General features: G+C 44.6%; 3 protein-coding genes across 3 annotated transcripts in view; 1 reads left to right on the forward strand and 2 right to left on the reverse strand.

The window, feature by feature from the left end:
* The window catches only part of MOGAT1 (monoacylglycerol O-acyltransferase 1), a 32,661-nt gene extending 29,041 nt beyond the window's left edge, over positions 1-3,620 (reverse strand). Inside the window, exon 1 of the mRNA XM_040228486.1 lies at positions 3,427-3,620. Within this exon, the coding sequence (XP_040084420.1) occupies positions 3,427-3,520 (94 nt within the window). The 5' untranslated portion in view covers positions 3,521-3,620. The remainder of the gene's footprint in view (positions 1-3,426) is intronic.
* Positions 3,621-4,939: 1,319 nt separating this feature from the next.
* LOC120854470 (glycerol kinase-like) lies at positions 4,940-7,145 on the reverse strand. Its single transcript, XM_040228487.1, has one exon. It carries the CDS (start codon positions 7,015-7,017, stop codon positions 5,359-5,361), a length of 1,659 nt encoding a protein of 552 aa, XP_040084421.1. The 5' UTR covers positions 7,018-7,145; the 3' UTR covers positions 4,940-5,358.
* Positions 7,146-17,232: 10,087 nt separating this feature from the next.
* The window catches only part of FARSB (phenylalanyl-tRNA synthetase subunit beta), a 71,237-nt gene continuing 61,847 nt past the window's right edge, over positions 17,233-26,622 (forward strand). The window contains exons 1-2 of the mRNA XM_040228488.1: positions 17,233-17,329; positions 23,666-23,721. Coding sequence (XP_040084422.1) covers positions 17,272-17,329; positions 23,666-23,721 — 114 coding nt within the window. The 5' untranslated portion in view covers positions 17,233-17,271. The remainder of the gene's footprint in view (positions 17,330-23,665; positions 23,722-26,622) is intronic.

The following is a 26,622-nucleotide window of genomic DNA, read 5'->3' on the forward strand; positions in this document are numbered from 1 at the left end:
CTCCAGGAGATGGTTAAGGTTAGGGAAGCCTGGCGGGCTGCAGTCCATGGGGTTGCAAAGAGTTGGACACAACTGAGCGACTGAACAACAACAGAGAATTGAGGAACAAGTTAGCCCTCCAAAACAGCAGAGGAATCCTGAAGGTATCTTGCAGAACAGATAACTTGGCTTCTTTAGTGCTTCGCTGACAAAACAAATAGGGCAACACTGTTCTAAATTAAAAGCCATTTAAAAATTAAATGCAACCCAGGGGGGTTTGTTTGGATCCTGACTCAAACAAATCACCCACCAAAGTGTATTTCTGGCTCAATTTCAGGAAAGCTGAATATTAAGTTGACTTAGATGATTTTAAGCAATCACTGTTAATTACGCTACATGTAAAACATAATTTTATAATATGTAGACTAAAGTATTTTGGATTAAAATACACAATTCGCTTTAAAATAGTTTTGCAAAATAGATAAGACTAGTATAACATATTGTTAAAATAATTGTAAATCCAAGTAATGGGTATATGGGAATTTACACACTTATCTCTAATTTTCTGTGTGTTTGAAATTTTTCATAATTTCCAAAATATACAATATAAAAGAATAGTACAAATGTCAAATGTGTGCAATAAATGTATTTAAATTGTCTGTCAAGACTTACAGACTTTGAGAAGGAGCTTCTGGTTTGGTTATCTGCTTATGGGATGGGGATGGGTGAAGATGGAACCATAGGGCGAAAGCATAATTAGGGAGTTTGGGGTGGACATGTACACACTGCTATGTTTAAAATGGACAGGCAACAAGGTCCTACTGTATAGCACATGGAACTCTGCTCAGTGTTATGTGGCAGCCTGGATGGGGAGTTTGGGGGAGAATGGATACAAGTGTGTGTATGGCTAAGTCCCTTCGCTGTTCACCTGAAACTCACAACACTGTTAATCAGCTACCCCAATACAAAATAAAAAGTTAAAAAAAAAAAAAAAAAGTCTGTCAAGGCACTGTAGTCTGATTCAAATTAGGAGTGGTGGGCCATGTCCAATCTACTCAGATGTGGTACGTGGAGCTCTACCACTCACCTTGTGACCTTCAACAATTACTACACCTCCAAGCTCTATCTTTGGAAAATGAGCTCAGGGTAGCCCCTACCTCTAGGGTTGCTGTGGGGATTTACCTACATGAGTAAATATAAATAGGAGACATGGGTGACAGAGTGAAGATGTTCAAGCAGTATTTATGCCTTCCCTGGGCCCGGCACATGCTGGGTGCTCCCTCACTGAGCCTATGGACTGGGATGTGTCAGGGAGGAAGACATTTTCCCCTACCTTCCTAGGTTCTTCTGGCTGGTCTAAGAATTAAATTGACAGGAGATAGATTCATGGGAGAAAAATCAATCAAAATTTTAATAATATGGATGAAAGAGGGGGACCCAGGAAAACTTAAATAACTCGGCTGAAACCCTCACCTTAAGTACCATTACCAGCTAAAGACAAAACAGGATGTTGAAGGTATGCAGGATCAGTTATGGGAGGTTACCAGGAAAAACACAAGGGTAAGATTTTATGCAGGTATAAATCCCTCCCTTCTCCACTTGATAGGTTTCTAGAGATTTGGTCATCCTCTTTCCTACAGCAAAGGACACACGACTACAAATAGAGATTCCTCTTATAAATGTGAACATTACTTACAAAAGGGTAACTCCTGCTGGGTTTTCAGAGTTTTTTGTTCTCTTTGTTTTGTCTGCTGCTTTTCAGAAAATAACCAGCTTCAAATAATTAATAAACCAAAGAAATGTATTTTAGAGTTACAAATTCTGCTTACCTATGGATGGCCATACAGACCTTTCTCAAGTAGCCACAGACATACACAAATACAAGCATTGGCAAGGGCCATGGAAGGAAAAGACAGCGGGCTATCAGAGATGTGCTGACTGGTGAGTGAGGTCAGTCTCCAGGTTCAAGACATTAAACTGGAGAGCAGAGTGGTTAAAGCAGGAACTCTGGGTAGAGTACTCAGGTTTGCCCCCAGCTCCTCCACCTCCTACTAACCCATGAACAGTTCACTCGACCTCTTGGTTCCTTCCTCTGTACAATGAGTGGAAGAGGGCACAGTCCTTACCTCACAGGCCTGTGGGGAAGATCACGTGGTTAACAGTCTATGGTGCTGAGCACCGTATAGGTAGGCGGCATGTGCCCATTGGTAGCTGGCAGAAGAGTACCTGGCACACACCGAGGCCTTGATAAGTGTAGCTATTATCTCAATGGGACTTTTACCAAGAGCAAAACAAAATATAATGCTTTCTCAACAGTCTGGCCTAGGAGGACTTAATGAGCTAAGGCTTTCAATTTTCTCTTTTAGTAAACTCAAGCTGCACTTGGGAGAATTTATTAAAAAAAAAAAAAAAAGTCCCCATGTGCAGGTTCCGTTCTGAAATAAATGAATTCAAAATTCTTAGGGAGAGACCATGGGCATCCTATTTTTTAAAGAAATTTCTCCAGTCATTTTAATTGTAGCCTGGGTTGAGAACCATTGATCCAAGACACTCAAAATGTAAGACAGTTCACAACTGTAACTCTACAGTGCAATGAGTTATTACTGTTACTGTGGCCTCCAGTGTACAACCCATGGTCTTAGAGCACATAAATAACTAGACTTCTGAAGCGGCTGTGTGTGTTAGTCGCTCAGTCGTGTCGGAGCGGTTTGGTTTCCAACAATTCCTGTGCTCTCATACCACCCCCCTTTACCCTGACCCCCTCAACCCCTTGACAACAGCAGAACAAACATCCGGAGGACAGGCCCACAGGTAAGCCCTCTGCCCCATCTAGCGACTGGCTCCTGTGCATTCCTACCTGGGCTTAATTTAAGAGCCGGCTAGGACAACATTCTCCGGGGTTGAATGATTTACAGGCAGAGGCCACCCAGTTCAACTAGTACGTCGTGCATCTGCAGCAAGGTACCTTTCCGCATCCCGGAAACCTTTAACACGGAGAAGCTAACCCAGATATTTGTCCTTAGAGTGGGGAGAAGGAAGGGATCAGGTTTCAGATCCTTGGGCATTGAGTCCGTTTCCGAAACCGTAATTCAAGAAACGGGTTTGTCTACTTCGAGAGGCTTAAGTGCCATGTCTTCCAGCTTGCTTGGGTCGCGGTTCCATTTGGATGTATATATGTGTCAAAACCCATCGAGCCGTAAATCTGGGCCTTTTACTTGGGGTAAAGGTACGCCTCGATTTTTAAAAACAGCACTGGGGAAAATTAGGTCGAAAATCAGTCGTTCGCTACGAGCTTCACGTGAAAGGATGAATCAAAGAGGGGAATCCCAAATTAGTTACCCACGCCCCGTGTGACCTGCCAGATTAGGCTTAGGTCGGGAAAGGAGCAGATGGAACCCCAAGCGCCGCGCGGTTTCGCCCGGATCTTGCGCGGCCAGGCGTCCTTACCGAGCACCAGGAAGGAGAGCACCCAATGCACCACCGCCGCCGTCTGCAGCCGCCGCGCCAGCGGGATGTTGAGTGGCGCAAACTCCACCTTCATGGTCCGGCTGTGGCGAGCGAAGGCTGCGCCGAGCGCGGTCGCCTAGGACCTCTTTGCTCCGCTGCACGTGCAGGTGTGAGAGACCCCCTGGGCCAGCACCCGGCCCTGGGGCGCAGAGGAGGCGGTGACCGCCCACGACTGGGCGCGGACTGGCCTTGGTCTTGGATGGGAGGGAGCGCCGGGGCTGAGGCTGGGGGCTGCGGCTGGGGGCTGCCAATCACGAGCGCCGGGCCTCTGGAGCAGCTGCGGCGCCGGGAGAGCATTGGCTGACTCGCCAGGGAGCCGAGGAGAGAGCGCAACGCTGGGCACAAAGGTCGGCAAGCGGGGTCAACTGGCAACCTGCCCACGCCCGGCAACTCCGGTTCCTGAAATTAGCCTAGAAACCCGGGGGTCTCCACCGAACCCTGACCGTTGTTCAGAGATCGATTACTGTGCGCCCGGCTTCAGCATCCGCCCTTAAACCCACCTCTTCCTCCTAAAGTGTCTGCAGCTGGCGAAGGGTTAGGCTCCCCCACCAGCTGGAGGTAGGAGCAAGAGTTAGCTTCTCTGAAGCTTGTTACCCGTCTGTTTATTGGTCTGTGTCCCCCACACCACTCCCAAACTCTGGGGGACTCCTCAGCTTTGTGTCTCAGGTTCCTACACCTATCCTGGAAACCTGTCGCTTACTCATTAAATGGACATTTACTGAATACCTACCACTTGCGGGAACAAATCTGGGCGCCGAGGCTACACTAGCTCATTCATCAGTCCTGCTCTCAGTACAAATTGGGATTGGAGGGTGGGGGTGGGGCGGGGAGAGAAACAAGAAAAATTAACCACACCATTGGCTGCGTAATTGCAAAGTGAAACCCTACTGTGAATGAATGAGAAGGTTCTCGGTCTTAGACTGGAGGGTCAGTCTCAGAACAAGTGACCTTGACGTTAATTATAAAGGTGAATCTAACTCAAGCAAAGGGAAGCACATGTGCAAAGGTCCTTTGGCTGAAACTAAAGACCGATATAATGGGAACTCAGAGAACAAGGAGATTGTAGTGAAATGACGCAAAAACAGTGGCCAAGAATCAGACTCTTGCAAGCTGTCTTTAGGGTTCAAGTCTTTACCTTAAGATTTGCCACGGAAGGATTCCATTTATGATATGTTAAATAAATGGAGTGATTCTAAATTGTGCCTCGGGCTTCCCTTGTGGCTCAGTGGTAGATAATCTGCCTGCCAAATCAGGTGACACAGGTTGGATCCCTGACTGGGGAAGATCCCCTGGAGAAGGAAAGGGCAACCTATTCCAGTATTCTTGCCTGGGGAGTCCCATGGAGAGGGAGCCTGGTAGGCTAAAGTCCATGGGGTTCCAAAAGACTCAGACACAGCTTTGCGACTAAATAACAGATTGTGCCTCATCCTGTGAGCACACACTTTTTTTTATAAATCTTACTGTAGAGTTGACCAACACCAAGTGGGAGGTAGCTGTCAAGTCATTGCTAGAGGGAGTTTGGAACAGGGCAAATCAACATAATTGACTACCAATCCCCCCACCATGCCCTTTTCTCCTTCAATATTTTAATAGAAAGTTGGATAAAAACAACAACACCTGAGTAGTTCAGGGGAGTAGTTTGTGACTTTTTGTATGCAAAACTTGCTGGGTTTTTTCCCCTAATTGAGAAATCACTTTTTTTTTTTCTGCCCCATTTTCTTTATTTCAAGCCACAGGTCTACTTAGAGGGTCATGCAGCAAGTGGCTTATAAATAAAATCAGAGTCTATGAATAGTGTCAGCACATTAAGAGACAGAATCACTGGATTCTCTCCTTAGGTCAAGATCTTTGGGATCCAAGAGTTGGTATTATTTATGGCACACCTGAGAGGTACCTGGCTCCAATTAACATTACCATGCTACTCACTACAAAAAAGCCCAAGGGTAGACTACTGAAGATGCCAGTGTCACCATTTTCTGAAGACTTAGTAGCCCAATCCATGGACTTTATCACAGCTTTCTTCCATGTGGAATAACGAATTTCGCTCTCCTTGGCGTTGATCTGAGGTTCAAACCGCTCCATTGTGACAGCTGACAAATCCTCAGGCTTGAGACTCCACACGCCGACCCCTTCTGCAGCCCCTGCTGCCATGGCAGCTCCCAAGGCAGTTGTTTCCGGCATCGAGGGCTTCACTACTGGGATATACAGAATGTCGGCTTGCAGTTGCATCAAAATTTTGTTGTTGGTCATCCCTCCGTCCACCTGCAAGTGACTGAGTGGAATTCCACAGTCGCGGTTCATGGCATCCAGAATTTCTCGGGTTTGGAAACAAACAGCTTCTAGTGCAGCAAAAGCAATATGGCATTTATTGGTGAACTGAGTGAGCCCACAGATGATCCCTCTGGCACTGGGCTCCCAATAAGGGGCATATAGGCCTGAAAAGGCTGGGACGAAATAGCAACCATAGGAGGTACCTACTTCTTTAGCAAGTTTTTCAATTTCCTCTGAGGTCTTTATAATTCCAAGATTGTCCCTTAGCCAGCGAACAACAGCACCGGCTATAGCTACCGAACCTTCTAGAGCGTAATATACTGGTTTGTCTCTGCCGAGCTGGTAAGCCACAGTGGTCAGAAGGCCATGTTCAGAAAATACACACTTATGGCCTGTATTGCATAGTAAGAAACAGCCTGTCCCATACGTGTTTTTGGCTTGTCCATCCTGGAAGCACAGTTGTCCCACCAATGCAGCAGACTGGTCCCCCAGACACCCCGATATGGGCACACCTTCCAAAGACCCAGCTTTCATTAGGCCATAGATCTCAGAAGAACTCCGGATATTTGGAAGAATTTTCATTGGAACTTCAAAAAACTCACAGAGCTCTTTATCCCATTCCAAAGAGTGAATGTTGAAAAGCATCGTCCTGCTTGCATTTGTTACATCTGTACAATGGACACCTCCATGGGCTCCTCCCGTTAAGCTCCAAATAAGCCAGGAATCAATGGTCCCAAAAAGCGCTCTATCTTCCTCAACTGCCTTTTGAACTTTTCTCACGTTGTCAAGAAGCCAGCGAAGTTTCACTGCGCTGAAGTAAGTGCTCAGTGGAAGGCCCGTCTTGGTCTTGACAAAGTTGTTATTTACTGGAATGCTTTTACTAAGACTCTCAACTGTAGACTGGGTTCTCAGATCGAGCCACACCACAGCATTGTATAGAGGTTCTCCAGTTAACTTGTCCCAGACTACAGTGGTTTCCCTCTGGTTACTGACACCAATAGCTTTTATGTTGGAAATATCAATATTGAGCTGTCCAAGTTTCTCACACGTTTTCTCTATACACTCATACACGGACAGCAGGATTTCTTTAGGGTCTTGTTCCACCCATCCTTCTTTAGGAAACTCTTGTTTTATTTCCACTTGATGATGACTAAGTAGTTCGGCTGTTTTTGAATTGAAAACCAAAAAGCGCGTCGAGCTGGTGCCCTGGTCTACTGCTCCCACCAACGGCCCCAAAACTGCTTTCTTCGTGGCTGCCATGAAACTACACTTCGGTCGGCGGGCGGGCGAACGCGTCCCGTTTCCCAGGTGACGGCGGCTGGTGGGGGAGGGGAGGACGGCGAGCCCAGAGGGCCAAGCGGCGCGCAGCCTCAGAACGCATTATCTGCACCAAGCTTCTCGCCCCGCCTTCCACTTCTAGACTTCTTCCCTGGACCTCCCACCACTGCTACTGGGAATGTTATGAGTATACACCAGGTCACACATTCTGCAAAGCCCTTCATCAAACAGAGCGCATCGTAAAGCAACCCTGTGCAATTAGCTCATTTGTCAGTTAATGAAGGCCAGGGTCAAAGTCAAGCAACTGGCAGAGTGACATTTCAGCTTTGTTTATAACGTAGAGAGGAGAGTCCTCCCTTCTTCACTTGACCCAAACGTGGAACAAGTATTTATGCAGTACCTGCTTGGCACCAGGCATAGCCCTCGGTCCTGATAACCCAAAGGTGAATTAAGACAGGGTCGCTGAGACTGAGAATTCACACGCATTCATTCATTGACTGTTTATGGAAAGGCATCGAGGTGCTAAACACTAGGTGGGGGATGGGGATGGGCTGCATAAGAGGGGGTAAATAGAAAGGTCTCTGACTTCATAGGGCTCAGAGTCTAGTGAGAGAAACTAAAGAAACCCAATGTGTGCTAGTGCCCTGAAAGACGCAAACAAGTTCTAGTGATGGAGGATGAACACCTAATTATTTTTAAAATTTATTTATTTATTTTAATTGAAGGCTAATTACTTTCCAATATTGTGGTGGTTTTTGCCATACATTGACATGAATCAGCCACCGGTGTGCATGTGTCTCCCATCCTGAACCCCCCTCCCACCTCCCTCCCCATCCCATCTCTCCACATCCCATCCCTCAGGGTTGCCCCAGTGCACCGGCTTTGATGCCCTGTTTCATGCATTGAACTTGTACTGCTGCTTTCACATATGGTAATATGCATGTTTCAGTGCTATTTTCTCAAATCATCCCACCTTTGCCTTCTCCCACAGAGTCCAGAAGTCTGTTCTTTACATTCGTGTCTCATTTGCTGTCTTGCATATAGTGTTATGGTTACCATCTTTAACACCTAATTATTAATAGAAGAGATTGGAAGTAACCAGAGTGGAAGTAGGGAGACCCTAAGGAGGCTATTGTGAGAATAGAGGATGCTGGGTTGACCTACTGTGTTAGCAAATAGAGATGGATTTGACATAAGCTTGAGAGATATAAAGACTGACAGGTTAATTGGATTCACAATCTATTGGTAGGCAAGACAAGTGGGATACCCAGAATTCCTATTCCTAGTCATTTGGAGTTCAGTCTCCTGAATTATGCTCTTGTCACTTTTCTGGAGCCCTCAGCAGGTAGAAAAGAACTGTCATATCTCACCACAACTCATTTGAGCAAAGTAGGGACCCATGAAGGTCTATCACCACTTTAATTAGCAAATAAATCATTCATTCACTTGTTTGACATTCAACACACTTATTTTGTACATATTGTGTACATATTGTGTCCCAGGTTATTGGAGTCAAATGTTTATTGGAGTTAAATGGTGAGAAATTTTTAATTCATCAAGCTATTCAAAACAACTTTTGTGTATGAGTTTTATTGATTTCTAGAAATAAAACTAATAGGAAAACATGAACCTTAGACATTATCTTTCTAAACTACACATTTTGTGGAATAGGGAGCTTAGGGCAGAGAGGCTGATTTGTCTGTGGCACCCTAGCTGGTTACCGGCAAGGAGTAGACCAGATGTCTCTATGACTGCACTAAAACAGATGAGAAGTGATGTCCTGTAGGATCATGGGTTTCAAGCTTTGACTTTAACAGGGGTTTTTTCTTTTAAATCTTCAAATAACTCCAACTTATAAAAGAAATCAAAGTGAATCTGCTCTTGTTGGAAATGAATGGGGACCCTGGCTGCCACTTTGTCAGTATCTTCCTCCTTCCCAAGGTAACTATATTTTTAGCAAAATGAAACTAAAATCATCAAATAGTTATAGAAATGAAACCATTTGGTGTCATTTTGAGGGGCTCCAAAGAGTTCTAGTACCACAGTCCTTTATGTCTCAGCACAGAAAGAATTCAGCAAGAGGCAAAGTGATGGATAAGATGGATATAGAGTAGGATGTTTGTGAGGCTTACAAGCAGGTAGGAGAAGAGGGGTGCCACACCCCCCAGAACTTACTGGCCTACAGTTTTATAATCAAAGGAGAGTGGGGAGGGGGAGAAGAACTTCTTTGTCTTTCTTGAGTAGGCATCATGCTTCCATCATCAGTTCCTACTCCAGGCTGAGAAGGGGAGTTTTGGTGTCCCTACCTGTCAAGCTAGGTTCACAAATTATTGTTTTTAATATGTACAGAGAGTGTGTCCTAGCTTACTGAGCCCACTGGGCAGGATGTGGGTCTCATGCCACCATTGTGTTATTGTTTGGGGGCATATCTCGTGTTTCTCTTGCATGGTCTTGTTGTTAATCAACTCTGCTTGATTTTGTACTTAAGCAAACCTGCTTTCTCTTTTCTTTCTTCTTTAATAATTTTATTTATTTATTTTTGGCTGTGCTGGGTCTCTGTTGCTGTGAAGGCTTTTCCCTAGTTGCAGTGAGCGGGAGCTACTCTCTGGTCATGGTGTGCTGTCTTCTCATTTTTGTGGTTTCCCTTGTTGGGGAGTGCAGTCTTAGTTGCTCTGAGGCATGTGGGATCTTCCTGGACCAGGGTTTCGACCCATGTCTCCTGCATTGGCCTTTGTATTCTTTCCTGCTGAGCCACCACAGAAGCCCAAACCTACTTTCTTGAGTAATCATTAACTTAGAGGAGTCTCCCACACTCTTCCTGTTTTACAGTACCCAAATGGGGTTAATTATTTTGTTATCACCTACTTTGTCCCATTCAGAATCTCCAAGGGACTGGCAAAATGGGTTGAAAACCACTTTGTGCATGTGTGTGTGTGTGTGTGTGTGGTGGCGGTGGGGTGGTAGTAGTGGGTCATTTAATATTTGGAGAAATACACAGCTTAAACAGGGCTGCAGTTAAGTAACTGTATGTGATGTTTCAACTTGACTCAGTGCTGACCAGGTTCTGTCATTGTCGTGCATGTGCGCCCAATCGTGTCTGACTCTCTGAGACCTTATGGACTGTAGTCTGCCAGGCTTCTGTGTCCAGGGGATTCTCCAGGCAAGAATACTGGAGTGGGTTGCCATTTCCTTATCCAGGGGATCTTCCTGACCCAGGGGTCTAACCTGCGTCTCTTGCATCTCCTGCACTGGCAGGAGGATTCTTTACCATTGAACCAGCATCTCTCCAGCTACTGGGCTACATGCTTCATATGCTGTGTTTGCTTTAAGCCTCATAACAGCTCTCCAGGGTAATACTATTATTCCTTTTACCAGTAAAGAAAGTGAGGCTAGAGGTCAAACTAGTTGTTCACCTAGTAGGTAGTAGAAGTGAGTTTCTGTTGTTTGAAAATGGGTTTGTCTGTTTCTAGAACCTGAGCAAAGAACTGCCATACTAGGCTCCTCCTCAAACGATATCACAAGGAAGGAAGGGAATGTTGTTGAAACCAAGGAACAAATCACTGAAGAGCAAGTGGAAGAATGCAGAGGGCCAAATTTGTCATAGTTTGGATTAGGGTTAGTTATTCATTCAGTCAATAGTTATTTGCCAGTCATATTCTATGTGCTTGGCATTGGGTATATAAGTGAATAAAACATGTATAACTTTTCAATAATTCAACAAAAATTTATAAAGCAGCTTTGCCATGGTAAATCCTGAGGTGGCCATTGTGTTGGAAATCAGCTGTCCAACTTGAAGATCTGAGATTCCAGCAACCAAGTGTGGTTCCTCTTTCCAGGTTTTATCTTTAATTAAGGAATGAGAAGGTGACAGTTCAGATTGCATCATAGGTTACAATAGTCTGCCCTTGAAAATGAGTAACTAAAATAACTTCTTTGTTTTGTTTCCTGTGCATTTGACAATAGCTAACTTCTACTAGCAAGAAAATTTTGAAAAGACCTGATGCTGGGAAATATTAAGGGCAAGAGGAGAAGGGGACAACAGGATGAGATGGCTGGATGGCATCACTGACTCAATGGACATGGGTTTGGGTAGACTCCGGGAACTGGTGATGGACAGGGAGGCCTGGTGTGCTGTGGTTCATGGGGTTGCAAAGAGTCAGACACGACTGAGTGACTAAATTGAACTGAACTAGCAAGAAGATGCAATGTTTTTCTATAATGTGACATTTTACTATAATTTAAGTTAAAATGTTCCTATTATTAGGAAAGGAAACTGCCTTTTCTCTAGAGTCATGAAAGTGGACAGTTTAGCTCACTGTTCTGGTTTTCATAAAGTACATTCATCATAAAGGTAAATATTTCTCTCTTATTTACACACACAGTACACACAAGAAACTCAGCTATCACAGTTACCATAATTCATTAAGAGTGACCAGCTCAGGTTAAAGTCAAACAGAGGACCATCACTATGGCAATTGCAGTGGAATGTCCTTTAAGCAGTTATATTTTCAATGCTCTTTTGAACAAAGTTCAAGAAACTTGCTTAGGAGCCTCTGCTTTTTTACTATCTTCTCAATGAATTATTTTATCAGTCCAACAGGGCTGGAGTATGTTTGTTCTGAGCAAAGTTTCAGGAGTCTTGCCCAAGAGAGTGAAACTTTGTAGCCACCCCATGATAATGTTGCAAAGGTTTCCTTTCTCTGTATTTTCTTGTTGCTGTAGGCACATACAAGTTCTCAGGTGGTGCTAGTGGTAAAGAACCTGCCTGCCAGTGCAGGAGATGTAAGAGATGTGGATTTGATCCCTCGGTTGGGAAGATCCCTTGGAGAAAGAAATGGTAACCCACTCCAATATTCTTGCCTGGAAAATTCCATGGACAGAGGACACATGTGTCACAAAGAGTTGGACACAACTGAGCACATTATAATAAATTATAGGCATGTACAAGTTCTCACACTCTATATACTATTCTTTTCTTTCACATTCTCCTTTGAAAGTCCCACTGATATAAGTTCAATTGTTATCTTTCCATTAGTTAATGTTAATATATGATTTGCCCTAGTAGGCGCTTCCATAGTTGATGGTTTAAATTATTGTAATACTATGAACAATTGGTGGTGATGGTGGTTTAGTCACTAAATCGTGTCCTACTCTTGCAACCCCATGGACTGTAGCCCACCAGGCTCCTCTGTCCATGGGATTCTCCAGGCAAGAATATTGGAGTGGGTTGCCATTTCCTTCTCCAGGAAATCTTCCCAACCCAGGAATTGAACCCAGATTCCTGCATTGCAAGCAGATTCTTTACTGACTGAGGTACAGAGGAAGCCCCATGAATTAGAAATTATTATGGTAATCACTAATGTTCATTAAATGTCCTTTCTTTTCTCATAATCCACTCCACACTTTAGTTTGCATGTGGTCTGGGAACCTATTTGGGGGCCCAGCAACCAAAACAAGGGAGAATCTAGGAGAAAGCCACTAGGAAGGCTCACTGCCACTGATCTGGGTCCGGACAGGCTCTTGAAAGAAGCTGTCAGCCACGTAAACAACAGTGTCCTTGGAGGTATGGCAAAGCAAACTCCATTATTCACTTTAAGTTTCCAAGAACATCCAATCCAATGGATGGACTTTCACTCATGTTTGTATCTTTCTGGTTTTTCATGGCTCCTTGATATATGACCTGTTAGTTCCTCTGGTCTATTGTTAATATTGTTACTTTCCCTCCCCCCACATATGCTATTTCCCTAATCCTGGCTGTTGTCATTTCTCCTTGGATTATTGTAATCTCCTAAGTGATTTCCATGGCTTGAGTTTTGCCCCTTGGTCTACCATCCCTAATCCCTTCTCCACAATGTATCCAAAGTGAACTGAAGAAAATACCAAGTTAATCATGTCATTTTTCTGCTTAAAACCTTTCAGTTTCTTCCATTGCTTTTAAACTCCAAACTCTTTCAAGTAGTTTAAGACTCTGCATTATAGGGCCTCTATTTACAGCTTAGGGCTTCCCTGATGGCTCAAAGGAAAAGAATCTGCCTTCAAATGCAGGAGATGTGGGTTTGATCCTTGGATCAGGAAGATCCCCTGGAGAAGGAAAAGGTAACACACTCCAATAGTCTTGCCTGGGAAATCCCATGGACAGAGGAGCCTGGCGGGCTACAGTTCATGGGGTCACAGAGTCAGACAGGACTGAGCATGCACACACACACACACACACACACACACACACACACGCTCACCTCTCGAGTCTCAGCTGTAATCCTCCTCTGACCCTTACACTCCAAGCTTTCATCCTTCTGAACTTCATTCAGGTGAGCAATCAAGTTTCAGGAAGAGGAGGGAGACACTTGAGTCTTATGAATAACCAGGGATTTCAGTCCTTCTAGGTCTCTCTCCGCTATCTTTTCTTCGTGTCAATATCATTTTAGCTTATTACTGATTAGTTTTCTCTGTATGATGGAAAACATACAGAGAACATACAGAAACACCAATAGCTTTAGCCTTGCATCTTGCTGTTTCCACCATTAAAAAAAAAAAAAAGAACCTCAGTCCCTCGTGGTTCCAAGTCCAAAATTCAGCTTACTTCAGCTGTTTACCCCTGGACCAATTCACTGGCATGAGATACAGTGTCCCATTGCTTTAATGTGGTGACTCAAAGGTTTACCCTGTGTGGAGAGAAATAAGGAATGCTGAGCAGATTATCCCAAGTTGCCTCAATCATAACCTATTAGAAGAGAAAAGAGTTAAACTGACTTCAGTATTTCTGGCTTGGACAACTCGGTGGATGCTCATGACTCTGAAAAAGATAGGAAGAACATGGGGAAGAACAACTTTTGTGGTGAGTGGAAAGTATAGGTTTTGAGTATGTCATGCCAGCCTGTTGAGAAACCAGCAAGAGATATGCAGAGGCGAGAGGTCGGTTGGACGCTAGAATGACAGCCATATCTGTTTAGGTGAAGAAGTGGAAGATATTTCAGGGAGAAGACCACTAAAGACATACGTCTAGAGGGTACCCCACACTGAATATAGAGAAAGGGTAGTGTAGGAGGTAGAAGAGGCCATGAGAGTTAATACTGGTCAAGTGTTCCCAGTGTACCAAGTGTGTGATGTGTATGCTCAGTCACTCGGTTGTGTCTCTTTGTGGTTTCTTGAACTGTCACTGCCGGGCTTCTCTGTCCATGGGATGTTCCAGCAAGAATATTGGAGTGGGTTGCCATTCCCTCTTCCAGGGAATCTTCCTGACCCAGGGGTTAAACCTGAGTCTCTTGTGTCACTTCCACTGGCAAGTAGATTCTTTACCACTAGCACCACCTGGGAAGCCCTGTTCATAGCATGATCTGCTTCTATTAAAATTTGTACAACCATCCTATGGTATACCTATGCAGTAGATATTATTATTCTCATTTCATGAGAAGTGAAGGCTTATCAGTATTCAGCAATTGGTCTAAGGTCTCAGTTAGTAAGCAGTTTAGCCACCTGATGTGAAGAGCTGACTTGTTTGAAAAGACCCTGATGCTGGGAAAGATTGAAGGTAGCAGGAGAAGGGGATGACAGAGGATGAGATGGTTGGATGGCATCACTGAGTCAATGGACACGAGTTTGGGTAAACTCTGGGAGTTGGTGATGGAAGGGAGGCCTGGTGTGCTGCGGTCCATGCAAAGAGTTGGACACAACTTAGCGACTGAACTGAACTAATAGATCTGAGGGGCACAAGTCCAAAAGTCCAGAATTCCAGGTTCACTGGGCCCAAATTAAAGTGTCTAGAGACATTCCAGGGCTGCTCCTGAAGGCTATGGGAGAAGTCTTACTCATCTCTTCCATTTCTGGTGGTTCCTGGCATTCCCTGGATTGTGGCTGTATCCCTCATCCCCCATGGTTATGCTGCTTCCTCTCTTCTGTTTTACTTAATCTTAAATGTTCCTCTAACTTCTTCACAGAGTCCTGCCCCAAGGCCACAGGTGCTAAGCATTTCACCAATGCCATTTAAGTGGACCCCAGAACCAAGGTCACCTCTGGATCTGACTAAGCCCCTTTGTGGGGCTTCCCAGGTGGTGCTAGTGGTAAAGAACCCATCTGCCAACTCAGGAGACATAGAAGACTTGGGTTCACATCCTGAGTTGGAAAGATCCCCTGGAGGAGGGCATAGCAACCCACAGAGTTGGACCCTTCAGTATTCTTCCCTGGAGAATCCCATGGATAGAGCAACCTGCAGGCTACAGTCTATATCGTTCCACACGTTTGGACATGACTTAAGTGACTTAGCATGCAAGCCCCTTTGTAACCCTTACCAAAAGCCTCCTCCCTGGCCACCAATCACCACCACCAACAAGCTTCCTGATCCCATTTTAGGCTAAAATGCCCACCCCAGTGCTCACCCTATAGCACTCTGACCAATCACCTATGTCACCCTTCCAGCAGAACTTCTGTCTTGAGGCTATAAAAATTGGCTATTAACCCAGGAAAAGCATCCACTCTCCCTTGAGCAGGGATGCTGTAGCTGTTCTAACAGCTCCCAGTCCACTGTGCTAGCAGCGCCCTCATTTTCTCCACTCTTATTCTCAAGAAAATCCCTTCTGAAATACTGTGTCTGGAAATTCTTTTCCAACTGGCACTCAAACTGCCTAGACATTCCTCTTATAATAATACATGTGATTGCATTTAGGGCCTATTCTTAGAATCAAGATCCAACTAGTCCATTCTAAAGGAGATCAGTCCTGGGTGTTCTTTGGAAGGAATGATGCTAAAGCTGAAATTCCAGTACTTTGGCCACCTCATGTGAAGAGTTGACTCATTGGAAAAGACGCTGATGCTGGGAGGAATTGTGGGCAGGAGGAAAAGGGGACGACAGAGGATGAGATGGCTGGATGGCATCACCGACTCGATGGACGTGAGTCTGAGTGAACTCCGGGAGATGGTGATGGACAGGGAGGCCTGTGTGCTGCGATTCATGGGGTCGCAAAGAGTCGGACACGACTAAGACTAATCGACTGAACTGAACTGAATTTATAATCCGGGATAGGTTCTCCATCTCGAAAATCTTAACTATCTAAAAGGACTGTTTCCATTTAAGGTAACATTTACAGGTTCCAGGCACTAGAGCCTGGAACATTTGATGGCTGTTATGCTGCCGATTACACCGAATGTTGTTAGAAGGAGATCTGCAAGGCCGGCAAAGGACTTCGCACAGCATCTGCCAATAGAAACCGAGTACATGTCAGTCCGTTTCCGCTTTTAAAAAATGGTTTCTAAGGAAGCCTCCCTAATACGGCTGCGATAAGGGCCAAAGCACAGCTGGAACACGTAGTAGGGTGTAAGAGAGTTTTTTAGTTTCAGTTCAGTCGCTCAGTCGTGTCCGACTCTTCGTGACCCCGTGAATTGCAGCACGCCAGGCCTCCCAGTCTATCACCAACTCTCGGAGTTTACTCAAACTCATGCCCATTGAGTCGGTGATGCCATCCAACCATCTCATCCTCTGTCGTCCCCTCCTCCTCCCGCCTTCAATTTTTCCCAGCATTAGGGTCTAAAGAATGAAATAAAAGCAGAAGCGCTAACAGTTTGGCTCTCGCTACTTGGGTTTGCACATCACGCAGTCCCGGCTGCCTGCTAATAAGCGTCAGTCGTGTCTGACTCTGCGACCCCATGGATTGTAGCCCGCCAGGCTCCTCTGTCTGTGGGATTCTCCAGACAAGATACTGGAGAGGGTTTGTTTCCGCGCCCTCGTCCAGAGGATTTTCCCCATCCAGGGATGGAACCTAAGTCTCAGCTCTGCTGCACTGGCAGGAAGGCTCTTTATCCCTAGTGCCACCTGGAGCTGCCCGAGACCTCACCTTCTCACAGTCTCACTCCCTCCCAAGAGGCGTCTCCATCTCTAGGTCCCGCCTCCTCCACGCACTCGCCCCCCCTTCGCCCCGCCCACCTAGCTGGCTGTCCTCCTTCCGTAAAGTGTTGAAGGCGTGAGGACTTTCGCGGGGTGTTCATCTTACTGCCTATCAAACCCTCGCCCATTCTATCCAAGTATGTCACCTTTTTCGGCCTCCAGTTTATTCTCCCAACGAATTAGATTTAATGAGCTTCATGGTGGCAACTCACCTGCTTTCAAATGAAAGTAGAGAGGAGGAACTGTGAGAATTAGACTGGCAATATTTAAGACAGCCCGCACGGAAGGGTCGGGTCCTATACACAGACCGGTCGCCGAGCCCGGGCCCGCGCTCTGCGCAGGCGCAGTGGGCCGGATTCGCCATGCCGACTGTTAGCGTGAAGCGAGATCTGCTCTTCCGAGCCCTGGGCCGGACCTACAGTGAGTGCGCGCCCCGTAGCCTGTACTCTGCGCCTCTCCTCGGAGGCTGGGACCCTCTTGCAAAAAGGCATTGTGGCCACGTTTATGCTGCGCGCAGGTTTTGGCCTCGGGCGTTCGGGGTCCAGCTAGGGTAGGCCAACCGCGTTTGTAGCCTTTGGGAACAGAGTTTGCCGCGGCTGTCAGGGCAGCACCCGCACGTGCTGGGCTCGCAGTGTCATTCATTCACGGGTCTCTTACGGAGCGCCTCCGGCGTACCTGATGCCAGGGGGTAGAACAAGAATGAAGCTCCGGATGGCATTCCAAGTGTAGCCAGTGCAAGAAGAGCACTCTGGGAGTTCCATTTGTGAGCAGGAGCAGGAGGGACAGCTTGCTTTCCGTCCTAGTTTTATTTTATTCACGTTTACCTAACTCCGGTTATGTCCCATGTATTGTTCTTGGCGTTTTGGGAATACAGCGGTGCACAGGGCGCCTAAAGTCCGCCACGGTCACATTTCTGATGAAAGGGGCAGATAATAAAACCAGCTTAGTAACTGTGCTGGTTTGGATACTGTTAAATGCTAACAGGGAAACAAAAAAGATAGTATTTGGAAAAACATTAATTAGGTGGTAGCCCTGAGTGACGAGGAGTCGACTCGGAGGACCTAGTCTTTAGGCTGCCCTTCATCTCTTCAGTTTTAAAAAAACACTGCCACTGAAAAAAGGGGGAATATAAAGTACACTTACCAATTACCCTATACATGTAGCAGTTGGAGTGACATCTGCCGTGTCCAATGTTATCAGCTTGTGTAACGAGTGTGATAATTGGTTTGTGAGAGCTGTTTTTAGTTCAAGGGCTCAATATAGCAACCCCCTCAGGTACTGCTCTCTACAATAAGATACTACTGTGGAAATAAAGTTAGCTTTTAAAAACTAAAAGCTCTTCAGGTGTACTTTTAGATACTGTGGTGCAGCTAAGCCTTGAACAGTCCAAGTTTGAACTGAGCGGGTCCACTTATAGAAGGTTTTATTTTCAGCAGTAAATACTGAAGTTCTACATAATTTGTGGTTGTTGAATCCTCCCGTGCAGACCGCAGGAGGGCCAACTGTAAGTTATACAGAGATTTCGGACCTGGTGGAGGGATTCGACCCCAGATCCCTGCCTCCTTCAAGGGTTACCTGTATTCTTAAAGTGTTATTCTCCCTAGTCTTTTGTCCTTGTTGTTTAGTCGCTAAGTCTTGCCTGACTCTTTTGCTTCCCCATGGACTGTAGCCCTCCAGCCTCCTCTGTCCATGGGATTTCCCGAGCAAGAATCCTGGGAGGTGGGTTGCCATTTCCTTCTCCAGGGGATCTTCCGCACCCAGGGGTGGATCCTGAGTCTCCCGCACTGGCAGGTGGAATCTTTACCACTGAGCCCCCTGGAAAGCCTGGTGTTTTGCCCTAAGTCCCTGAAAATAGATGTAATGCTCTTGTCCTCTAAACGGGGCTCTTATTCTCTACACTGTTTATTTCATGCTGTGCTTTTTTATATTTCTTACCCATCCTTCTAAACCGTATTCTCATTAATTGTTTATGATACATCTGAATTACACAAGGTGGTATGTAGCAAAATTTGTTCAGGACAACTGTGGTAAATTCCCACTTGGATATCCATATCTGGGAAAGTAAGAAATAATCTAGGTTTTAAAAAATGGTAAGATTTATAGCCTATTTACCACCATCTGATGTTTTATTCTCTAGATGCCCTCTCCCTTTACTTCATATTGAGAGATACCAGGTAAACTTGATTAGTCATAAATATCTGTTGACTGCTGGCTCATTAAAGTTTCACTCAGGAAGACTGATGTTGGTGTACTTCAGTTCAGGAATAAAACTCACCATTATTTATATTTTACGTCTTCTTAATCTTTTAAAAGTTAATTAAATTAAGGTTGGATTCTGTACCACTGAGCCATCAGGGAATCCCTCAAGCTGCTTTTATTCTATTCATTTTGCTCTTCTGGGGCAGTTTTGTCTCCTTAGTCCATCTTTTTTTTTATCGCCTTTCTGTTAAGATGTTTTCCTCTTGCCACTCGTTTTCTTGTTAAATGATTTGTTTTCACGGTTCTTCAATTCTGGGCCTAGTCCTGCCTTGGTGTTAATTGCTTGCAATGCTGCCAGAGCCACTTCTGTATATCATATAAACCCCAAAGATGTAGTTACTTAGGGGTGTCATTTTGTTAAGAGGTAATTATTAAACATGATTTATTATTAGTTCTTCCTTGCATTTAAGTGGTCAAATACAGCTGAACGGAATAAAACAAATTGTATGATAATTAGGACTCAGTAAAGGATTCAGTATATTTTAATGAGTCCAAACAATTTGGTCAATAACCATTTAGTTATCTATAGATAATCCTCAAATTTAGCACCTTAAAACAACGGTCATTTGGTATATATTTCTGAGGCTCAAGGATTGGGGAGTGACTTAGCTGAGTGGTTCTGACTTTCACCTGGTTGTAGTAAAGGTGTGTCAGGTCTATACTCATCTCAAGGTCTGATGGGCTGGAGAGTCTTAATTCCAGGTTCACTCAAGTGCTTGTTGGCAGACAGCAGTTCCTTGCTGAGTTTTGGTCAGAGATTTCAGTGCTTCCCACCTTGACCTCTCCATAGGACTGCTTGCAACATGGTGACTCGTTTATCACAGACTGAGAGGTCCAGGAGAGCAGATAGTCAAGAGAGAGCTCACAATAGAAGCCATAGTTTTTCCTAACGTATCAGAAGTGATATACCATCCCTGGCCATATTCTCTGGGTCACAGAGACCAGTTCTGGCACTGTGCAGGTGGAGACTGCAAAGGATGTTGGTACCAGAAGACCAGAGGCAAGTGTTCTTGGAGGCCAGTTTGGGAGCTGACTAGTCCCGTCTGTCCTGTGGCCACCAATGATTCATGGTCCTCCCCATGCAACATGCACTCCCTCCCAAAGCCCCGAGAAGTGTCATCACATTTCAGCAGCAGCTCAGAACCCAGTCTCTTCATCTAAATCAGGTCCAGCTGCGGACGAGGCTCTTCAGTGTAGTTCCCGAAGTACAGCTCCTTGAGTATAATTACTCTTGATCCAAAAGACTAAAGAGACAGGTTGTCTGCTCCACCTGCACCTAACATACAGTGGTAAGACAGGCCTAGGACATTTTTCTTCAAAAGAGAAAGATGGGAGACACAAAGGAGTTACTGGTCCATGGTAGTTCTGAAACTGAGCTGGTAAATGTTGGAGATTCTTGATTAGAACTTCAGGCCTGGGATCTTTGTCCTTGGTTCTGCCCTACCCTCTAGTCTCTTGGTTCTGCCCTCTGAGTGATCCGCGTTACTTTATTTTTTTGGTGAAAAGAAAGGATTCTTTACAGCTGATTGGTTTTCTCAGTCTTCTTCCCACTAACAGATTTTCGAGTATTCATTTCTTCCCATTTCTGTCCCTTTTAGCTCCAGCTTGCAATGTTTGTGCATATGTATTTCTTAAAAAAAAAACAAAACAAAAAACTCTGGATCTTCAGTCAGTTTTGTTGGTTTCCACTTCCTTGGTCAAAAGCCACACCACCCACGGATCTCTGAAATAAGCTGTTTTGTACCTTGGGCTTCTGGTGACACAGTGCTCTTATTTAGAGTCAGTTGGGTGACTGAATAAATTAGTGAGGCACATCCTACATTTCTTGATCCATAGTGCCTTTTGTCTGAGTGAACAGTGTTTTTTATTTTGCTGAGTCTCTGAAGCGGCTTAGTAGCAGCAGCAGCAAGAGTTTACAGTCACACCCTTGATTTCATCTTTAGACAATGTCTCCCTGGCAATGCTCTGGATTTGCTCTTTGCTCAGAAGTCATTTTTTAATCTTAGCATTTGTTACATCTGGGGAGACTGAGAATTTTTAAAACCATCAAGTCCCGGCTCCTTTTTGTTTCCTAGTCCTCGTCTCTTCTCTCACATTATAAACCACTGTGTCAGCACTGGATGGAAAACTTAGTTACCATCACTTTGTTGAGTGGGTACATTTTCTTGAGTCCCAGTAACCGTCAGCAACAGTGTTGCTAAGCTTTGCCTCTACATAAGAAGGATGCGGGGTCTGTCAGTTTCCAGTAACACTTCCTCACTTTCTCCATATCTTACCTGCCTCTTTGTCAGAGACTGAGGCTTCAAGTAACAGCTTTGTCAGGCACTTGAGGTTTTGTTTACCCTGTCAAAGCCCACCTCCTGACTCCAGAGCCTCTCTTGGTTTTGTTACGGCAGCACAGGGACCAAAGTCTGTGTTAGTTATTTACTGCTAGATCACTGATTACACCAGTACGTAGGTGGCTAAAATGACACGGCTTTATTATTTCGCACAGTTTCTGAGAGAGGAATTGAGGGAGGAGCTGCGTAGCTGGGAGAGCTGGCCTTGGGTCTCCCACTGGGTTGCAGGCAGGTTGTCAGCTGGGCGTGCAGTCATCTCAGAGCTCGGCTGGGCTGGGCTGGGCTGGACAGTATGCTTCCAGGTTCATTCATGTGGTCGTTTGAGACCTCAGTTAACAGGGTGCAAACACCAGGAGGAGGGATCGCTGGGGGCCTCTTTCACCTCCTGCCCTAGTTAATGATACCCCCCACCTACACGTTCACCCCCACCAGGGACCTGGGAGCTATCCTAGGCGCCTCCTGCTCACTCACTCTTCCCACCTCCCAGTCAGCCTTTGAGCCTTACAGATTCTACCTTCCCCGTTTCTCACATTCTTCCTTCTCCCTCACACTCACTGCTGCTGCTTTAATGAATTCCTCACTGTCTCACTTGTTTGCAGTAGATTCTCTGCTCCAGTTCGTCTACCACCCTGCCACCGTTCCTTTTTTTTTTTTTTTTGGCTGCACCATGTAGCACTTGGGATCTTAGTTCCCTGACCAGGGATCGAACCTGTGTCCCCTGCGTTAGGATCACAGTCTTAACCACTGGGGCTGCCACGGAAGTCCCCTGCCACCATTCTTTAAAACAGGGGTCCCCAACCTCTGGTATCTAATGCCTGATTTTTCTCAGGTGGCACTGATGTAATAAAAAAAGAAATAAAGTACACGATAAATGTAATGTGCTTAAATCATCCTTCTAGGTCTGTGGAAAAATTGTTTTCCACAAAACTGATCCCTGGTGCCAAAAAGGTGGGGCACCGCTGCTCTAAAGTGCAGATCTGATCATGCTGTTGCCCAGCTGGAAGTCCTGGAGTGTAACTCCCCATCGCCTCAGGCAGGACGGAGGGTGAATCCCTTGGCATCAGGAGCTGACTTCTCTCTACTTCTTCCATCATCTCTCTTCCTGACATGAGCCTCATGCAGCATTCATATGGAACATGCCAGATTTCTCACGTTGTGGTCTCACTCCCCACGGTCCCTGCCTGATGGACTCCTTTCTGTGAAGTCTTTACTGACCCTCAGTTGATGACTTCCTTTGTGCCAACTCTGTACCTTGCACTCAACATATCTGTATTTACATATCTGATTTGTTTACTGAAGTAAGGAGTAGTTATGGCAGGAATTGTGTTTTATTTATCTTTGTAGCCCTGGCACCTAGTATAGTGCCAACTCATAGAAGATGCACAATAAATGTTAACTTGAATTGAACTTCAATGTCAGGATCAGAAATCTTAAGACCAGCTTAACACTAGAATATACTGGTAATGATGGTTTGTGTTCCATTCTTCGTAACATGAAAATCCTGACAATGCCATGTATCAGGTAGCAAAGCAGAGTAAGATATAATTTAAAAGTAAGGAAGAGAACTATTAATTATTGCAGACCTACTGTGTTTCAGGACACAAGGTGAAGCCCATTATCTGCATGAGCTCATTTAAATCTTTCCAACAGTTGCATGCATGGCTGTAAAATACTACTTTATGAGGCATAGGAATCAGAAAGTTTCCATAAGGTGCCAAGCTCTCAGGACTAGTGGAACAGTCAGAAATTGAACTCGGATTGAGCTGGCTCCAAAGCCAGCTGTCAGGCCACCTCAGAGAATTTGAAATGATAGCGTTTATATGACATGATTCCATTGTGTTGGATCTGTGATTTGGACCCACTTTACATTAGGTCCCTGCTCGCACGTTGTTTTTCTTCCAAGTAAATGTAAGCTCCCCATGCTTACAATCAGGTAATCTAATTCTATACCTGATATTAGTTAGGTGAATCAGCCCTTTATTTAATAGTTTTTTTTTTTTAATTGTTTTTGTTCAAGCTTTTTTTGTTTTTAAATGGTGATATCTGATGCCTGATATCTAGTATGTTTGGTGTAAGACAGTTAAAAAGATGCGATATTTATGTGCTATTTGCTTTTGTACTGAACAGATTAAAATTTGTAATCTCTTTTTTCCCCTAGCTGACGAAGAATTTGATGAACTGTGTTTTGAATTTGGACTGGAACTTGATGAAATTGTATGTATTAGATATTTCCTTAATATTCTGTGTCTCAGTTCACTACATTTTATCTTTATTACCTTACGGTTAGACTAAGAGGGAACATTTGTGGGCCCCGGTGGTTTCTGTGTTCTCTGTGTTATGAGACTAAGCTCTGATTCTAAGGTGTTGCTTTATGTAAAATCTCCGATGGGGTTCATGCCTTTATTTGGATGCAGTCCCCTCGAGTCATCAGGAAGGGGTCTGGGAGCAGTGGAAACTGAGCTTCAGCCAGAGTTGCTGTCTCCTTGGCCTCTGGCTCCTCCTCCTCCCTTTCCTCTGAGCCCCATCCCACCTTCCTCCCATGCCTGGTCCAGTGTTAATTCATTCTTCATTTATTACTCTATACATTGATGTTGTAAAATGATCTCCTGCCTTTTGAAGAATTACTTGTAAAAATGATTTTGAAACATTTTCCTGGTCTTTTGATTGTACAGTGATTGAAATGTTTAAAAAATAGCTTGATTTACCAAATAGATAACTAATATTGATTATGTATTAGAGACATTGTGCTTGTAACTAAAAAGACAACTTAATATTTCTTGGTAATTAGTGTTATTTTTTCCCCCAAGCCTTCTTAATCTGTTCAATGTATAATAACACTATAAGGTTAAAAAAAAGCCTTCAGACTGACAAAAACCTGTGTTGTCTTGTCTTATTTTTCCTGCTGCTTCTTTACTAATGTTACAAAAAAGAATTTTTTAATGTTAATGAGCATCTATATGCTTGAGAAGTCAGCTGAGATTTCTATAGTATATATTAATTTTATTAGAACTCAAAATTATGTTTGAGGTTTTGTAATATCTAAGCATTGGACTGAAGGTCAGAAAAATGAAGTAATAGTTTGAGCTCCCACATTTACTAGCTGTGGAACCATGGACATTACATTGCCTCTCTGGGCCTATTTTTCATCTGTAAAATAAAGAGTTTACATGTATGATCCTTTCAGGGATCCCTGTAGATCCTGCTGGGCTTCCCTGGTGGCTCAGACAGTAAAGAGTCTGCCTGCAATGCAGGAGGCCCAGGTTCGATCCCTGGGTCAGGACGATCCCCTGACCTGGAGAAGAAATGGCAGCCCATTCCAGTATTCTTGCCTGGAGAATCCCATGGACAGAGGAGCCTGGCAGGCTACAGTCCATGGGGTTGCAAAGAGGTGGACACGTCTGAGGGACTAACACTTTAACTTTTGCTCATCATAGATCCCTCTAGCATTGATAAACCTGCATTGATCACAGTCATCACCTGTGATCTTTGTATGAACTGAGATACTGAAAATGCGAGAAGGCTTAGGCAGCCGTGTCTTTTTTGCAAAGGATCTCTAGTTACATTTTCTCCCCTTCTTTATATGGGGTCTTGCCTGAAATCCAGCACCCCTATGAAGTGACTCATCTTCCTTCACTAAAACATTAGCAATTTTGTTGACCCTTTTGATGGAACTCAGTTTAAATTTTAATTTTTCCTGCCTCTTCTCATATCCTCCCCTATCTCTCCCCCATTTCTTTTCTCCTGCCCCCTTCTCTTCCCCTTGCTCTTTATCCTCTTCTTTTTTAAATTTTTTTGTTTCTTTAAAAAAAACACAACAACTTATTTTCCAGTTTAGTTCAGTCGCTCAGTCGTATCCGACTCTTTGCAACCCCATGAACCACAGCACGCCAGGCCTCCCTGTCCATCACCAACTCCTGGAGTTTACCCAAACTCATGTCCATTGAGTCAGTGATGCCATCCAACCATCTCATCCTCTGTCTTCCCCTTTTCCTCCTGCCCTCAATCTTTCCCAGCATCAGGGTCTTTTTAGATGAGTCAGCCCTTTGCATCAGGTGGCCAAAGTATTGGAGTTTCAGCTTCAACATCAGTCTTTCCAATGAACACCCAAGACTGGTCTCCCTTAGGATGGACTGGTTGGATCTCCCTGAAGTCCAAGGGACTCTAAAGAGTCTTCTCCAACACTACAGTTCAAAAGCATCAATTCTTCTGCACTCAGCTTTCTTTGTAGTCCAACTCTCACATCCATACATGGCTACTGGAAAAACCATAGCCTTGACTAGACGGACCTTTGTTGTCAAAGTTATGTCTCTGCTTTTTAACTTGGTGTCTAGGTTGGTCATAACTTTCCAAGGAGTAAGCGTCTTTTAATTTCATGGCTCCAGTCACCATCTGCAGTGATTTTGGAGCCCAGAAAAATAAAGTCAGCCACTGTTTCCCCATCTATTTCCCGTGAAGTGATGGGACCAGATGCCATGATCTTCGTTTTCTGAATGTTGAGCTGTAAGCCAACCTTTTCACTCTCCTCTTTCACTTTAATCAAGAGGCTTTTTAGTTCTTCACTTTCTGCCATAAGGGTGGTGTCATTTGCATATCTGAGGTTATTGATATTTCTCCTGGCAATCTTGATTCCAGCTTGTGCTTCCTCCAGCCCAGTGTTTCTCATGATGTACTCTGCATATAAGTTAAATAAGCAAGGATAATTGTTTTACAGTATTGTGTTGATTTCTGCCATACATCAACATTCTTTTTTTATTTTTAAATTTTCCCTAATTTTCACAGTATGCCTCCTGAGTTTGAGATGGCCAGTGAAGGTGTTCCTTGGAGCCCACAGTCAAAAAGCACTATGAGCCCTGGGCGGTTCCAGCCTCCTGTGGACTCTGTGATTCCTCAGGTGTAACTCAGGTGCATAGTGCTCATTGAGGAAAGTGAATTCTTCAGCATGCTATACAAGTGTAGATTATACTTCTTTGGGAAGTAATTTGAACTGCTCCCCTTGTCGCAGTGGGAGAGCCCCATGTAAAACAAAATACATCACATATTTTGATAGGAGTCCATCAGTTATTTTAGCAGATGATTTGTGATAGAAATAACAGGAGTTCCAGTTAAATGGGGATA

This window comes from Oryx dammah, unplaced genomic scaffold (assembly GCF_014754425.2).
Source record: "Oryx dammah isolate SB20612 unplaced genomic scaffold, SCBI_Odam_1.1 HiC_scaffold_27, whole genome shotgun sequence".
NCBI classification, from domain to species: Eukaryota; Metazoa; Chordata; class Mammalia; order Artiodactyla; family Bovidae; genus Oryx; species Oryx dammah.